General features: G+C 40.7%; 1 protein-coding gene across 3 annotated transcripts in view; it reads left to right on the forward strand.

Annotated features, from left to right (window-relative positions):
- Nucleotides 1-16,753, forward strand: part of SIK2 (salt inducible kinase 2) — a 128,206-nt gene that overhangs the window by 94,227 nt on the left and 17,226 nt on the right. For all 3 annotated transcript variants that reach the window (XR_016038963.1, XM_055423004.2, XM_055423005.2), the window contains exons 5-8: nucleotides 7,714-7,838; nucleotides 8,263-8,386; nucleotides 9,735-9,955; nucleotides 11,648-11,800. Coding sequence is in view for 2 of the 3 variants with exons in the window: in XM_055423004.2 (XP_055278979.2) it covers nucleotides 7,714-7,838; nucleotides 8,263-8,386; nucleotides 9,735-9,955; nucleotides 11,648-11,800 (623 nt within the window). In the remaining variant the exon portion in view is untranslated. The remainder of the gene's footprint in view (nucleotides 1-7,713; nucleotides 7,839-8,262; nucleotides 8,387-9,734; nucleotides 9,956-11,647; nucleotides 11,801-16,753) is intronic.

Below are 16,753 nucleotides of genomic sequence, written 5' to 3' on the forward strand. Positions count from 1 at the left end.
CCCCAGGCCTACTGACTCAGAACCGCATTTTGACGGTTCCCCAGGCGATTTGTATGCCTGCTAATATTTGATCTGTTTCACTCTGATAGTATTTGCTAATGTGCTTTGTTCCCATCAGACAGTAATCATCCGGATCAGCTTATTTACTCTTTGTTCAGTTCAGTCACTTAGTCATGTCTGACTCTTGGCGACCCCATGGACTGCAGCACGCCAGGCTTCCCTGTCCATCACCAGCTCCCAGAGCTTATTCAAACTCATGTCCATTGAGTCGGTGATGCTATCCAACCATCTCATCCTCTGTCATCCCCTTCTGCTCCCACCTTCAATCATTCCTAGCGTTGGGGTCTTTTCAGATGAGTCGGTTCTTCACATCAGGTGGTCAAAGTGTTGGAGTTTCAGCTTCAGCATCAGTCTTTACAATGAATATTCGGAACTGATTTCCTTTAGGATGGACTGGTTGGATCTCCTTGCAGTCCAAGGGACTCTCAAGAGTCTTCTCCAACACCGCAGTTCAAAAGCATCAGTTCTTCAGCACTCAGCTTTCTTTATAGTCCACCTCTCACATCCATACATGACTACTGGAAAAACCAAAGCTTTGACTAGATGGACCTTTGTTGGCAAAGTAACATCTCTGCTTTTTAATATGCTGCCTACGTTGGTCATAACCTTTCTTCCAAGGAGCAAGCGTGTTTGAATTTCATGGCTGCAGTCACCATCTGCAGTGATTTTGGAGCCCAAAAAAATAAAGTCTGTCACTGTTTCCACTGTTGCCTCATCTATTTGCCATGAAGTGATGGGTCCAGATGTCAGGTTGCTTATTCTTTGTAAGGCCTTATTATTCCTAAAACATTAGCTCTTTGCTAATGGTGTTTGGGCACTGATAATTTATGTAACATAGTGATAACAGTAATAATAGTTGGTTTTTCTTATCAGGAAGATTTGGGCCAATCAATTACTTTAAAAATATAAAGCAGAAAACAATAATAGCAGTTCTAATACTGTTTTCAGATATATCCATGGTCTTTTAGTGGTTAGTTAGATAATAAATAATTAGAGGGCTCAGCTTGTGAGGCCAAGTTGATTTCCGAGCGAACTAGTCAGCAGTAATTAATCTGCTCTGTAGTTAGAAACTCTACCCGAAATGCTTTCTTTACTGGCATTTTATGTGACATGAAAATCAAGTGAGAAAATATGGATATAACAGGAAATCCCAAAGCTAACGTCAGAGTAAAGCCTTGGAGTATAAGATGCCATAAATCATCTTCATATGAAAAGGACAGGATGTGTCTATTTTAACATGTCATGCATTCTTAAATATGGATTTCTAAAATGAATGTAGGTGTATATTTGAGATTTGCTTTGTAAACATCCTAATTATTCCCGTTCACTTGTTAAGAATGCTTTTAGCAAAGCATTCAGTATTGCAGAGATGAGAAAGCCCTCACTTGTCAAGTTCTGCTAGCAGAGGGATAAATTAGAAAATCTCTCATCTCTGTACAATGTAAAGGATTTTCCCCAGGTTTTATAATAGCCTTACCTCCATTTTTAAGTTGTATTAAACTTCTCTGAAGAGTGATGGTGATACAGTTAAAAATAAAAAGCAAAAAAACCCACCTGGCTTGGAGTTCAAAGGACCCGTATTTGAATACTGGTTAAGCCACTTACAGCTGTAGATAGTTTGGGCAACTCAGTTAACCACTTCAGCTTCAGTTTCCCCCTTTTGTAAGGTAAGGACATTCATGATTGAGATCATACATACAAAAATACCAAGTGTGTAATGCCTAGTCCAAAGTAGGCAAGATGTGAATGATTTTTGGATTTGATTATAACCCATACGCCATGTTGAAAGACTAGTTGTCATTTTGCTTCAAAAACTTATACTTTCATATCTTAAAATTTTGAAGCTAAGAGTTCTTTGAGAAAGATTTGTCTTTTCCTTGCTGTGCTCAGGAAATGTTGAAAATCTTGATTGATCTGACAAATTCAAGGTATGTTACGAGTGAGAGTTCAAGCAATTACTCCCACACAAATAACAAATTACCTCGAGGAAAAAAACTTTATACCTTCAAAATTTTGTCAAGTTGTTTAGTCAACCAAGTATGAATAAAAATAATATCAAAATAATGCTAGTCTGAACCCTGAATTGGAGTAAGAAGTATCAATATGAACTCATAAGTTAACATTTCTTCTTACTACGTATACATATAGAAAGGAATCAACATAAATATAGGGTGTGGGTGTGTGTGTGCACCAATAGGCATTCATACATACATTTCTTCTCTTTGATGACAGCTCAGCTGCAGTGAGTACATCAAGTCTTAGTCTTGGTTCTTAAATACCATTTCTCTGTAAAAGAAATCAAGGCTCTTTGGAAAAGTGGTTGATTCCTGGGATGGGACAGGAAAGTACAAGATGAGCCTGGAACATCTTCTGGTACCAAAAGATAAGGAAATACTTTAAATAAAAAGAAAAATTTAAAAGACGGGGGCATGTTGAAAGGATACAGGAGCCAACCTGAATTATCTTCTAGTGGCCAAAGCTGGAACTATTTAAGCATCAGAAGGTGTCTTATATGGTAAAGAATCTGCCTGCAATGCGGCAGACCCAGGTTCGATCCCTGGGTTGGGAGGATCCCCTGGAGAAGAGAATGGCAATCCACTCCAGTATTCTTGCCTGGAGAATTTCATGGACAGAGTAGCCTGGCAGGCTACAGTCCATGAGGTTGCAAAGAGTTGAATATGACTGAGCTGCTTCTTCACTTGCTTCTTTCAGTATTGAATTATAATCCAAAGAATAAAATAAATACTTATGATGAGCATAATATGACAGTGTTGTAAAAAATAAAGAAATGGTCTAACCAATAAATAAATAAGAGGGGAAGAAGGGACAACTCTTGAAGAGTTGTAATTAATACTGTAGAAAGAATCCAGGAAACAAAAGCTTCCCATTAGACCACCACAGCGATCATTGCTACAGTCAAGATCTGCCAATGAGCGCTAAACTAATAGGTGAAAGTTTAAGGAGAAAAGGGTGTATATAGTGCCAGTATATCTTCTCTAAAATATTTATTAATTTCAAAGAGAAAAATAATTTTATAATGGGGTAACCCAGCAGATACCACCTTAATCAAGAGATCAAGATTAACCCCACCTGTAATTACGGCATAATACCTGCTCCCCCTGATATGAGGCCCTGAGAGGAATACATCACCTCTGTGTTGTTTTTCTTCAAAAGTAATCATCTTAATCTAATCGTGAGAAAACACCCGGCAAACCCAGACTGAGAGACAGTCTACAAAATATGTGACCTGCCCTGGTCACAGTCAAGAAAGACAAGGAAAGTCTGAGGAAATGTTGCCAATTAGAGAATACCAAGTCTGGTGGACTACAGTCCATGGGCAGAGTCAGACACGTCTTAGCAACTAAACAACAACATAGAAGTCTTGACAACTAAGTGCAGTGTGGAATCCTGCATTGAGAAGGGACATTGATGAAAACACTGGAGAAATCTTAATGAAGTCCATGTTTTAATTAACAGTGTTGCATCAGTGTTATCCTTGGTTTTGATTATAGTTATATGAAATGTTAATACTAGAGGAGGGAGTTGCATGAAGGACAGAGGGAGTTCTTACTTTTTTGTGGCCACTCTTCAGTAAATCTAAATTTATTTCAGAATGAAAAGTTAAATAATATCAAAACAAATCCATCATCATATGGCATACATTCTATGACAGAGAAACAAGAATCAAGAAAAGTGTCTGAGGAAATAGCAGCCATCTTTGAGGTATTCACTTGCAGATCGGAGCATCAGAGAACACATTAAACTAGGCATTAAACTAAAAGGAGGTTTCCTTTCCAGCAGGACAGGTTGGGTCTGGGTTTGGCTTAGAGAGGAATGTCCACGTGACTGTTCATAATGCTTTTCAAAAGTCAGGTAATAATGTGGGGTCTTTAATTTTTCGCTATTGTTGGGAGACTGTCTTTCTTTGTAGAATTGTTGACGCATGTATGCACTCAGATGTTTGATGAAGGAGGGAATTTGATGTGCTGAAACGTTAACCCATTCCATATGAATAAATAACGATAAAAAGTCCTGCGTAGCTCTGCCGCTTTCATATCTCACCCTCTTGCTCACCCCTTGTTTCCCCATATGCCTTTAAGCAGAAAGCTGCAGACTGTGAACAAAGCAAGTTGTCCAGATCCCAGGAAGAAATAGAAAGACTTTCAAGTGTCTTCCCGTTGCCACTTCTTAAACCTGATAATTATTACCTTGTTCAAAAAAGAGCTACATGTCACTGGGCCAGAGAAGGACATAAAGGTGGTTAACAGTGAATGCTCTGTAGTCAGATTTGGTTCCTCTTGCAAGTCTGCAGCTTAGTATACTTTCAAGCAAGGTCCTTAACATCCTACCCTCACTTCCTCCTAGAATAAGGACCTCATGGGGTTATTAAGAAGAAATCATCTTAGGAAAGTTTAACTCAGCTTCTGGCACTTTTAAAAGAGATGATGACAACATGTTCATTCAGCAAACCTTCATTGCACGGCTGCTGTCAGTGTGCTGAGTCTGGGGGTACAGTCCCCCTTCTGCGCTCTCAAGGAGTTTAGTCTGATAGGGAAGACAGATAAGTAAAACAGAAAGAATTGCTATTCTTCCTTCATATTGAGTAGCTTATTCGGCGGTTACTGTTTATTGAGCACCTGCTGTGTTTCTATAGCATACCTAAAGCATTATATATTATCTACCTTAAGGATACATATCTACATACACTCATTATATATTGCTCAGAGTCACTTTGTGGAGCGTAGACATTGTCTCTATTTTGCAATTGAGGAAACCAGGACTCTGAGAAGTCAAGTAATTTGCCCAAGATCACACAACTAAGCAGAAAACCCAAGATTTGCCTGACTCCAAAGCCTTCCTTAACCCATAGATCACATGATTACAAATAAAATATTTAGTGCTTTGACAGGGTTACAGACAACATCTACCTGAATGCTATTATGATTATTCTAATGAACCTGATAGTGTTGCAATGCTTCTTTGCATGTTCCTGCAGGCTCAAGTTCCTATCTTCTTCAGCTGCCTACAGGAAATAGAGGTAATATCTGTGTAGTACCCCTCTCCTTCTAAGGTAGCAGGCAGCTTTCTTTGTCCCAGATGGGTACAGCCGAGGTTGAGTCTAGGCCACCAAGGCACCGTGGTGCTCTCCTAGTTTTTCTGTCTTCCTGCCAGTGAAGTGTCCAGTGAGGGTGCCGAGAGGAGTGGAGTCCAAGCCAACAGGCCCACGTCCCTCTCTGAGTTTGTTCTACAGGAGTTGGGGCAGGATGCAGGGAAGAGTTTCAGATCGAAGGGGTTGAGAATGGTCTTCAAGACATTAAAATGTTACCGTGCTATTTGGAGAGTATCCTCAACTTACATGTGCCTGAAACTCATCCTGTGATTATGGTTTAAAGGACAGCAATTATTGGACCTATTTCAGGATCTCCAAACACACATCCCAGAGCTTCTTGTGCTTCTCCATGTGACTGAAGTTAACATCCTCCTCTTTAGATATTATTTGACCATCTTGTCTTTGGCTGGTTTGAGTGTAGGTTTTTAGAAAATGAGAAACACCTGTCAATATGAACACACGGATTGTGATGGGGTGTGAACTGTTAGGTATAAAGGTGGGGCTGAGAAGAAAAGACCTCTCTGACAGTCAGTTTGGAAAGCCAAGTGTAGGACTGAACTGCAGTCACGTAATGGAGGCGTTCTCATTGCCTTGCGTTCCTGGACACCAAGGATGGACCACACCGCTGCTCCTCCAGGTTTAGACACACCATCCCTCTCCCCACGTGCACCATCTTTTCTGAACCCTTAAGCTTCTCCACGGCTCCTTTTCTTTCTAATATTTATTTGTTTCCTTATTTATCTGACTGTGCCAAGTCTCATTTGAGGCATGTGGAATCTTCCGTCTTCACTGCAGCACACAGAGTCTTTCAATTGCATCATGCAGAATCCAGTTCTCCGACCAGGGATTGAACCCAGGCCCCCTGCACTGGGAGCCCGAAGTCTTAGCCATTGGACCACCAGGAAAGTCCCTCCCCACACCTTGTTTACCCTTCCGGTGTATTTTCTCAGGACCCATTTCTGTGAAGGGCAGTCATTGGTAATGATGGCTTCAGTTATGGAGAAGGGAGCTAACACTTCACATCTACTGCGCTTCAGGAATCAAGAATCTTACGTTCTTAATCTCATTTACTCCTCGTAGCCTCCTATCTGGGTAGGCAAATTATCCCCACACTTATAGGTACAGAAAGAAAGATTCAGGAAAGTTAAATAACTTTAATTACTAGACAGCTACTGAAGCCCGCACGCCCTCGAGCCTGTGCCCTGCAATAAGAGAAGTCACTGCAATGAGAAACCCACACACCACAACTAGAGAGTAGACCCCGCCTCACCGCAATTTGAGAAAGCCCAAGCACAGCATCAGAGATCCAGCACAGCCAAAAATAAAAATAAATAGAGAAGTGTGCCGTAGTCTCAAGGTGTGAGCAGAGTGTGAGTTTCTGTTAACTTACTAGATCTGCACAGCAGCCTACTGGCTGCACATGTTTCTGTGTTCCAGCTGTGGAGCTTGAGGCTCAGAAGACTGAGCCTGTGTCCCACAGCCAGTCTGGTGCAGGAGACTTGCTCCAGCCCCCTGGGGGCACCTCTGAAAGCTCACCCTCTATGTAGTGCAGACACTCGCCAGGAAAGCCAGTGCTTATCACCACGGCGTGTCCTTCAGTCAGGAGTCTGTCGCAGCATAAAGACATTATGCCTGTAACTTACAAGATAACAGGACTTGGTTCCTCTGCTGAGAACATGAGACTCTGAAGGCTTAGCAGAAGGGCACAAGCTTGCATTTACACCAGAGTGCTCACTGCATTTGTCTTCCGTGGTAACTTTCATGTGTATTGAAGGCCTCTGAATCCAATGCATCCAGAGTACATGCTATATATCAAAGCTGCAGATTCAGTGTGACTGATATCATAAGGGGAAGGCCATTGTTGAGAAGTATAATGCCACCACATGACATAAATGAGTAAATACGTGATAATGATGATAAGTGGCCTGTGGTCGAGCCGCCGAGCCATCACATGTTAATGAGCTATTCAGATGAGTATCTGTCTATTCAGGATGTGGGAGCCAACACTTCAGAGAATTGTTACTTAGTAAACACTGTCCTCAGTTGCCTTAAAAGGTTATCTTGCTACCTTGGGGTAATGGCTATGAGAGCAGCCAGTCCCTTGGTTGGGTTTAGGTAAATATCTTAGTTTTACTCATTTGTTTCTTTCTTTAGAGACTGTATAAGCTCAAGAGCTCTTAATCATGGAGTCATTGAAATTCTAAAATTATAAAATTCAAGCTGGTTGTCCTTATCAGTGGAGTTTTTCTTTTCAGCCTTAAAAATATATGATTTAAAGTCTTTTTTCCAGCCTTTCACTCATTCTCTTTGAGAAGAAAACTTAATTCATTAGCACATTCATTCAAGAAATATTTATTGAATGCTTAATATTTGCTATTCATTGTGCTAAATGCTAAGGAAACATCACAAGTTACATGCCACCCCGTGCTCACAGAGTGAATTAGTAGTGGTATTGTCAATACAGCGTATTAGAAAATTAGTATGAGAAATTCAGTATAGTTTGAGAGCATAGATGAAAGTAACGTTTATTTCCATCCCACTAGATTTCGGTTTTGGAAATTTCTTTAAAAGTGGTGAACTTCTGGCAACATGGTGTGGCAGCCCCCCTTACGCAGCCCCAGAAGTCTTTGAAGGGCAGCAGTATGAAGGACCACAGCTGGATATTTGGGTACTGCTTTGCTTTGCTGTGTTAAATGCATCTCTCATGATAATACTGGGTACTCTGGTCCATTTTGAAGCTCTTGGTACCTAACACATAGATAGTAGTTCATACTTTTCCTGTCCACTGGCCTGTAATGAGTCAGAGTAAAGATTCTAGGAAAGAATTTCTAGGGGAAGATGTTATCATCCCAATATCAGCAGTGATTTAAAGTTTAGTAATCAAAATGATTAAGTTTATTTCTTTTGGTATTTATTATAGGATGCTTTATTGCAGTAGTTAGCATTTGAGCTTTTTTTTTTTTCTGAGACAGTAGTAAATTCAAACAGGAATTTTCAGTGCATATAATTTTAAGAGCTTGAGGATATTTTAGGAAAACAAAGAGCATTCAAAGTTCTCAGTAGAAAAATGACAGCCTTATTTTCTTCCACAGAGCATGGGAGTGGTTCTTTACGTCCTTGTCTGTGGAGCTCTACCTTTTGATGGACCAACTCTTCCAATTTTGAGGCAGAGAGTTTTAGAAGGAAGATTCCGGATTCCATATTTCATGTCAGAAGGTAACAACCTGTTTATCTTAAAATTGTGCTTTACAGAATTTTTTCTCCAAATGAACACCTAAAGAAAGGCTTCTCTTTTTCTAAGAGTTTGGGTGCCAAATAAAGTGACCGAGTCACTTTAAAAGTCATAGAAATAAGCAACCCCCTCCATGTAGGTGAGAGAAATTCCAGCCTTCCTGCTTGTAACTGGAACAGAAAGTGTCCCAGATTAAGAACAGTAAATCTTCCCATTTGCCCTTGTCTGTGAGTGTCCTAGGTGTTTATTTTAGCCTTTGAGAAGCACTTTGTAGATACAGATTTACAGCCATGTCACTCTAAGTATGAAATGGATTTTCCCAAATCTTCTGGTGGGAGGTTACAAAATTAAGCTTTTTATTTAAACTTAAAACCAACTAGCAAAACAACTGAATTAAGATGAAGTGCTATAATCCCTTCCAGTCTTGTATTGAGTTGCTGCAGAGGCAGCAGTTAAGTTCACTCAGTTTAGATTTTGGTTATCATCCTTAATTTACCAGTTCCTAGTAACGGAAGTAATGTTCTAGTCCTTAAGAGAGTGGATTTTGGAGCCAGATCACCTGGTTTAATCCTGAGTCCACCACTTACTGGCAGTCTGACCTTGGCAAGTTTTATTTCTGTGCTTCAGTTTCCTCACTCTATAAAACGGAAATAACAATAGTTCCTAACAGGGGTGTTGAGGGGTTAATTAAATTAATCTGTGTAGAGCTCTTAGCATGGTGCCTGGCACTTAGCTCATGATGGAAGGTTAGCTTATGTGGGGTATTAAAGAGGGTGATATCAGCTCAGAGGATAAACAAGTGCCCAGAATTGCAGCAGTGCAGTTTACTTAGTGTCATCAGAAGGAACTGCTGTTTCACCTACATTTTTCTCAGTTGCACTGATATGGAGAATAGCAGCAGTCCCTCGGAGGGCTCTTGCCTCACACAACCTTAGTGTATCAGCCTCAGAAGCGACCGGAAGGATCCATTACTATTTGCTTGTTCTAGGAAGAAGACTTTTTTTTTTCTCTCTTTCTTTAGTGGAAATCTAAGTCTTTGTCTAGATATTTTTCAATAGAAAGTTTCGTTTAGATTTGAATAGACCTGAACCCTCCTGTTTTTCATAAGTATTCGTTCACAGAGATGGTTAATTTCACGTGTCAGCATTCATGGTGTGAACTTGACGAATACAAATAGCCTTCAGGGTTTATTTACTCGTTTGACCTTCTGCTTTCCAGTGGGCCCTGTGGAGGATACAAAGATTATCACCACTGTATAAAGTCACGAGTCAGGTAAATACCCCGAAGTGCAAGAAGAATCACGTGACTTCTATAACACTGTGTTTTCTGTAGATTGTGAGCACCTTATTCGAAGGATGTTGGTCCTGGACCCGGCCAAACGGCTGACCATAGCGCAAATCAAGGAGCATAAGTGGATGCTCGTGGAAGTTCCTGTTCAGAGGCCTGTTCTCTATCCACAAGGGCAAGAAAACGAGCCGTCCATCGGGGAGTTTAATGAGCAGGTTCTGCGATTAATGCACGGCCTTGGAATAGATCAACAGAAAACCATCGAGGTAAAGGGATTGGAGATTTGACTAAAGATATTTCAAGACTGTTGTATCAATACTTAATAACTTAAAATTTCATTCTCATACTTTGTCATCCTGGTCTTCTGGCCAAACCAGCACCTCGGCGTGCAGTTCAGTGTTCCCTGGAGATTACATCACATTCTATTTTTGTTTGCTTTTAATCAATATATAAATTCTTGCCTTTGTCCCATCTGCCAAAAAATTCAAAAGGAAGCGTTATGTATGTTTGAGGAAAGACAGTGATGGAAACTTAACAAATAAAAAGTAGAAAGTTTCTTCTAAGATGAAACATAAACTCTTATAGGTAATAAGCTAGTTTATACAGAGCCTAAGTGTGCAGATATAGAACAAGGCGAGAGCTGAACGTGAAAGAAGGGGAGACATCAGGTTTAGGAGAACCAGAGGGATTTAGTTGTGGACTGAAGACACTCAGAAGGCAACAACAGGTGGATTCCTGATTTGGAAGTTTTATGGGTCACAGATCTGAGAAGGTCATGAACCTGGGAAATTGCTCATCAGCTTTATTTCTGTTCTTTAATAGTTAGCATATTCATAGGATATACATATTTTTAATACCTCCGCAGCAGTTAAAAACAGTATTTTTAAGAATGAAGCATAACAAGAATATAAAATACACCCTGGTGAAGACAGAGTACTGTAGCCTGTGCTGCCTTTCCTTCACTGTAGCCATAAGTGAAACCACACTGCTCTGCTTTTGCTCATCACGTGCTCAGTGAGGCTCTTTTGTCCTTGCCCGTGACGGCAGCTGTGAGCGCCGTTCCCTTGGCCTGTGATATTTGCTGCCAGTGCTCTGCACCCAAGCTGCACTGCACAGCACCTATGCAGCCTGTCACGTGGAATTAGAAGCCAAAGGAGCCGCTGTTTTTCTTTTTCATTAGCATCATTGGGGAGCTGGCCAGCCAAGGAAGCAGCTTTATTTTCAAGGTTTCCAGAGGGTGGGACCGCAAAAACAAGAGGAAAAAATTACCTAAGAATGGAGACACAGCGTCTCTCAACCTAGTGTCCAGATGTCATTCTCCAGCCCAAAATAATCACCAGAAATTTCCCCAAAGACTTTAATCATTGACTTCAGGGTTGGCAATGGTTTGGGCTCGTGTCAAGGCTGTGGAATTAGAGCCTGTGGGCTCAGGTTGCTAACCAACCTTACAACCTAGTTACAGCCATGAGATGGGACCACAGTGACAGTGTTGGGGAACATCTGCATGAGACAATGATGGCGTTTTCTCTGAATGCAGAAAAATAAATGGAACCAATTAATGTAAAAGGACCAGTCAAGTCATTCAGAGATATAAATTCTGGAATACCTTTCATTTTGAGTTATACTTTGCTTGTTACTCTTATTTTTTTTTAAGAACACATGATATCTTCCCTCCCCTTTTTATTTATTTATTTACTTATTTTAGCCAGACTCCTTGTACTCTGTTTTTTAATTAATTTATTTTTTATTGAAGGATAATTGCTTTACAAAATTTTGTTGTTTTCTGTCAAACCTCAACATGAATCAGCCATAGGTATACATATATGCCCTTATGTTTTTTATTTTATTGAAGATTAGTTGATTTATAGTGTTGTGTTTTCCCTCCTTTTTTAGAAAGGTGTAAATCACTGAATTGGTTTTTATGGTTCTCTGCCTTTGGCACTTGTTTTCTCTTGCAGGCTTTGCAGAACAAGAGCTATAACCACTTTGCTGCCATTTATTACTTGTTGGTGGAGCGCCTGAAATCACACAGGAGCAGCTTTCCTGTGGAGCAGAGACTTGATGCCCGCCAGCGTCGGCCTAGCACCATTGCCGAACAAACAGTTGCCAAGGTAACGCCCTATTAGCCAATAGTCTTATCAGTGCGTATGCCTGTTGAGACGTTTGACACGTTTTTCATGGTGTAGTACAAAGGGCTAGGATTTCACCCCCATACCTTGTTTTTCTGTAAAGTTTCTGTCTGTCGTTTACTAGGTTCTCAAACATTTTACCATCTTCCTATTTGTAAGGGTTTAATTTTATTTCAGACAGTTTTTTTTCTTTAAGAGGCTTTTCTTTTTTTTTTTTTAATCATTCATTTATGTTGAGAATTAATGTAACTAGTCTGTACATTCAATTTAATTTAATAAATTTTTATTGCAGATTTACTGTGAAAGCTTCACTTATTAGGCACTACAGGCAGGAAGACGTATAAAACGTGCCCTCAGGCTGTGTAAACGTGCCCTCAGAGTCATTACATTATAGAAGCAAAATAAGACAACATCATGAATAGCAATCCTTCAAAAATAATGAAAAGGCAAAATTTAGAAGATGCTGTGAATGTCATCATTTTGAACTTGTGTAGCTGTGTAATAGAACGTTTTTTAGGAAAAGGGCAAAGGGGAGAGAGAGACATCCGATCAGGCAAGGCTTTGTGGGAGAGATGGCATTTGAGATGGAGCCTCACAGCTGTTCAGGAGAGGCAGTAGCTAGAGGCATTCCACTCAGATGGAAGCAGTGTGAGCAGAAGTACCCAAGTGGACCAGTATAGACTTGTTCAATTCACTTGAATTGAAGAATAGGGAAATGAAAGAGTCTGAGTGGTTAAGTTGAAGCCATGCTGTGAAGGGACTGAATGCCAAGGTAAATGACAGAGTTGTTCAGTCACTCAGTTGTGCCCAACTCTTTGCGACCCCATGGACTGAAGCACTCCAGGCTTCCTTGTCCTTCACCCTCTCCCAGAGCTTGCTCAAACTCATGTCCGTTGAGTCGGTGATGCCATCCAACCATCTCATCCTCTGTCGTCCCCTTCTCCTCCTGCCCTCAATCTTTCCCAGCATCAGGGTCTTTTCTAATGAGTCGGCTTTTCTCATCAGGTGGCCAAAGTATTGGTGCTTCAGCTTCAGTTTACTAATAATTCAGAAAGACGTGAGGAACTGCTGAAGACTATTAAGCAAAAAAAAGTGATAAAATTATATTGCACTTTAAGCTAAGCAATCTGCTCACATTGTGAAGGACAGACTGGATAGGGGAGAGAAGAAATTTGGAGAGCGCTGTTAGATGATTATAGCTGATGAGAAATACTGAAGACCGAACTAACATGGTGCCAGTAGAAGTAGGCAGGAAGGGCGAGTATAGGAACTTTCCCAGGTGGACCCTGGCTGAACTCAGCCCTGGTCTGGAGAGGCAGCCCAGCATGGTGGTCTCGAGCAGATCCCAGATTCTGCCATTTCCTACTGTGCACCTTAAAAAAGTTACCTGAGGTCTTCCTGTGCCTCAGTTTCTCAAGCTTTAAAATGGGAATAATTATAAGATGCTGGGACATTTAAACTAGTAAATAATTGTTCAGCACATAGTAATAAATAATAAGTGATAAGTAATAAATAATGTTGGGGAGGAAGGGACAAGGAGCAGCGGCTCCATTATTGAGCCCAAGGCTGAGGGAGTCATGGTGGTGGCGACTCAGCTGATGGGGAAGAATGGACCTGAGTCCCCAGAGAGAGGCTGGCGCCAAGGAGAACTGGGAGACGGCCTGCATAGACCATTCACACGATCTTTTAGGATTTCCGTCTACTTCTGTGAGTACCATGTTTAAAGTGGGAGTAAGAACAAAAGAAGTTTCACTTCGTATTTCTTATTTGGCAGTCCTACAAAATTTATAGAATTATAATAGAATCTTGCATTGACTTCTCCAGAGTATGTGAAAAAGAAACCCAAGGAAATTGAAATCTTCTTGATTTTAATAGGCAAATGATATGCTTTGTTATACATGCTTTAATATCTCAAATAATGTGAATATTGAGACTAATGTGAGTAAAATAATGTATCGCTGAAGTTCCAGAGATTTGGGTTGAAGTCTCTCTGAGCACTTATAATCCTTCACAGTGGAGCAGTATTGCTTTCAAGTTAGAGGGGGGAACAAAATGAGAATTCCAAATTTGGGGCAGCAGTAGGAAAATGGAGGTGACCCTTCCCTCTTGAAAATGCTGCAGCAGAAAAATAAGAAGCAGGAAAGCCCCACACTGAGCAGCTGCCCTCCCAGGTCTCTTTTCTGAGATGTTACACAAGTGAGGGTTCCATGAACGATTGCTCCAAGCACACGCGTCTGTTACTGTGCATCATTTCCTTTTCACAGCTAAATTTGACGCAGGTTCCTTAGATCTCAAGTTGTATTTCATTTGGCTTGAGGTTCGGATGTGTTAGCATAGCTTCTTCTATTTGATAATTACTTTTTATTACCAAGCACCCCATGAGTTCTTTTCATTGTATACACTGACCTAAATTATCATAGAAAGCTATTTCCTGTGACTTGAAATGTATCTAAAGAGTATGAGTCCCGTCTGAGTGCTGAGCAGCAGGCACTGGGTTGAAGTGCTCCCTTTCCTATGAGACTGCGTTCTCATGTTTAGTGTTGAACTTGTTAAAAAATAGATTTCTCTGTTTTTGTGAATATAAATATGCTTCAAGTTTTAGCAGAGCCTATCCCCTTGAATTCTTTGATGTTCTGCTCTCTTTTTAAAGAAGTGGCAGATCGCTTATTACTTGATGGAGCGATAGGAAGCAGGGAGGTCACAGGATCCCATGCAGAGGTCACATGAGTTGCACAGTCAGGCAGAGCTTGGGCTCCATACCGAGCTGAGTGACGCCAGCAAGTCAGCATCTCTGAGCTCCAGTGTCCTTAACTATAGAATGAAAACAGCAGTACCTACTTATTTACAAGTTTCCTATAAAGATGAAATTGATTAATTGATTCCAGCAGTTGAGTTCAGATAGAGCACTTATGTGCCAGACACAGTGCCTGCCATCCTAGTTTCATAGGTGCCCAGAAAACAGTCTCTGGGAATTTATGGTGTAGTGATAAATAGCCTTAGAAAACAGTGAGATTCCCATCTTAGATGGATTGAGAGTACTTATATTTGCCTCATAATATGCAGGAAACATGACATCTAATTGACTATAATGACTATTAAAAAAATATGCCTTTTTATTATCAATTCGCTCTACTAGTTTTCAGCCATCCTTCAGGAGCACTAAAGATTGTTTCCCATAGGAGAAAGTATTTTCATTTTAATGGTTCTGAAAGGCTTAAAATCAGAAGAAGAGATTCAGGATATTAAATATGTGATCTTAAAAGTCATTGCAGTTAGTGGACGTAGTCATTATTTATGACCACTTTTTAAAAATTTTTTATTAAAATATAATTGACTTACAATGTTGTATTAATTTCTGCTATACAAAAAAGTGACTCAGTTATACACATATATACATTTTTTATATTCCTTTCCGTTGTGGTTTATCATAAGATATCGAACCTAGTTCCCTTGTTATTTGTCCATTCTGAATGTAAGAGTTTGCATCTACTGTCTGCAAACTCCCAGTGCACCCTTCCTGCAAACGCCTCTACCATAATAACCACAAGTCTGTTCTGTTTGTCTGTGAGCATCTTTGCGTTTCCTAGATAGCTTCATTTGTGCCATGTTCTAGATTCCACATATAAGTGATGTCACGTGGTGTTTGTCTTTCTCTTTCTAACTTACTTCACTTTATCATGATAATCTCCAGTTGCATCCACATTGCTGCACGTGGTGTTACTTCATCCTTTTTATGGCTGAGTAGTATTCCACTGTATATATGTACCACATCTTCTTTATCCATTTGTCTGTCAGTGGACATTTAGATTGTTTCCATTTCTTGGCTATTGTATGTAGTGCTGCTATGAACATAGAGGTGTGTGTATCTTTTTGGATTATCAGTTCAGTTCAGTTCAGCTCAGTTGTGTCTGACTCTCCGCGACCCCATGAATCATAGCACACCAGGCCTCCCTGTCCATCACCAACTCCCGGAGTTCACTCAAACTCATGTCCACAGAGTTGGTGATGCCATCCAGCCATCTCATTCTTGGTCGTCCCCTTCTCCTCCGGCCCCCAACCTTTCCCAGCATCAGAGTCTTTTCCAGTGAGTCAACTCGTCGCATGAGGTGGCCAAAGTATTGCAGTTTCAGCTTTAGCATCAGTCCTTCCAATGAACACCCAGGATCGATCTCCCTTAGAATGGACTGGTTGGATCTCCTTGCGGTACAAGGGACTCTCAAGAGTCTTCTCCAACACCACAGTTCAAAAGCATCAATTCTTCGGCGATCAGCTTTCTTCACAGTCCAACTCTCACATCCATACGTGACCACGGGAAAAACCATAGCCTTGACTAGACGGACCTTGGTTGGCAAAGTAATGTCTCTGCTTTTTAATATATTATCAAGGTTGGTCATAATTTTCCTTCCAAGGAGTAAGCATCTTTTAATTTCATGGCTGCAATCAGCATCCGCAGTGATTTTGGAGCCCAAAAAAATAAAGTCTGACACTGTCTCCACTGTTTTTCCATCTATTTCCCATGAAGTGATGGGACCAGATGCCATGATCTTTGTTTTCTGAATGTTGAGCTTCAAGCCAACCTTTTCACTCTCCTCTTTCACTTTCATCAAGAGGCTTTTGAGTTCCTCTTCACTTTCTGCCATAAGGGTAGTGTCATCTGCATATCTGAGGTTATTGATATTTCTCCCAGCAATCTTGATTCCAGCTTGTGCTTCTTCCAGCCCAGCGTTCCTCATGATGTACTCTGCATATAAGTTAAATAAGCAAGGTGACAGTATTCAGCCTTGACGCACTCCTTTTCCTATTTGGAACCAGTCTGTTGTTCCATGTACAGTTCTGACTGTTGCTTCCTGACCTGCATACAGGTTTCTCAAGAGGCAGGTCAGGTGGTCTGGTATTCCCATCTCTTTCAGAATTTTCCACAGTTTATTGTGATCC

This window comes from Moschus berezovskii, chromosome 14 (assembly GCF_049115385.1).
Source record: "Moschus berezovskii isolate FMDL1 chromosome 14, NW_MosBer_1.0, whole genome shotgun sequence".
Classification (NCBI taxonomy): Eukaryota; Metazoa; Chordata; class Mammalia; order Artiodactyla; family Moschidae; genus Moschus; species Moschus berezovskii.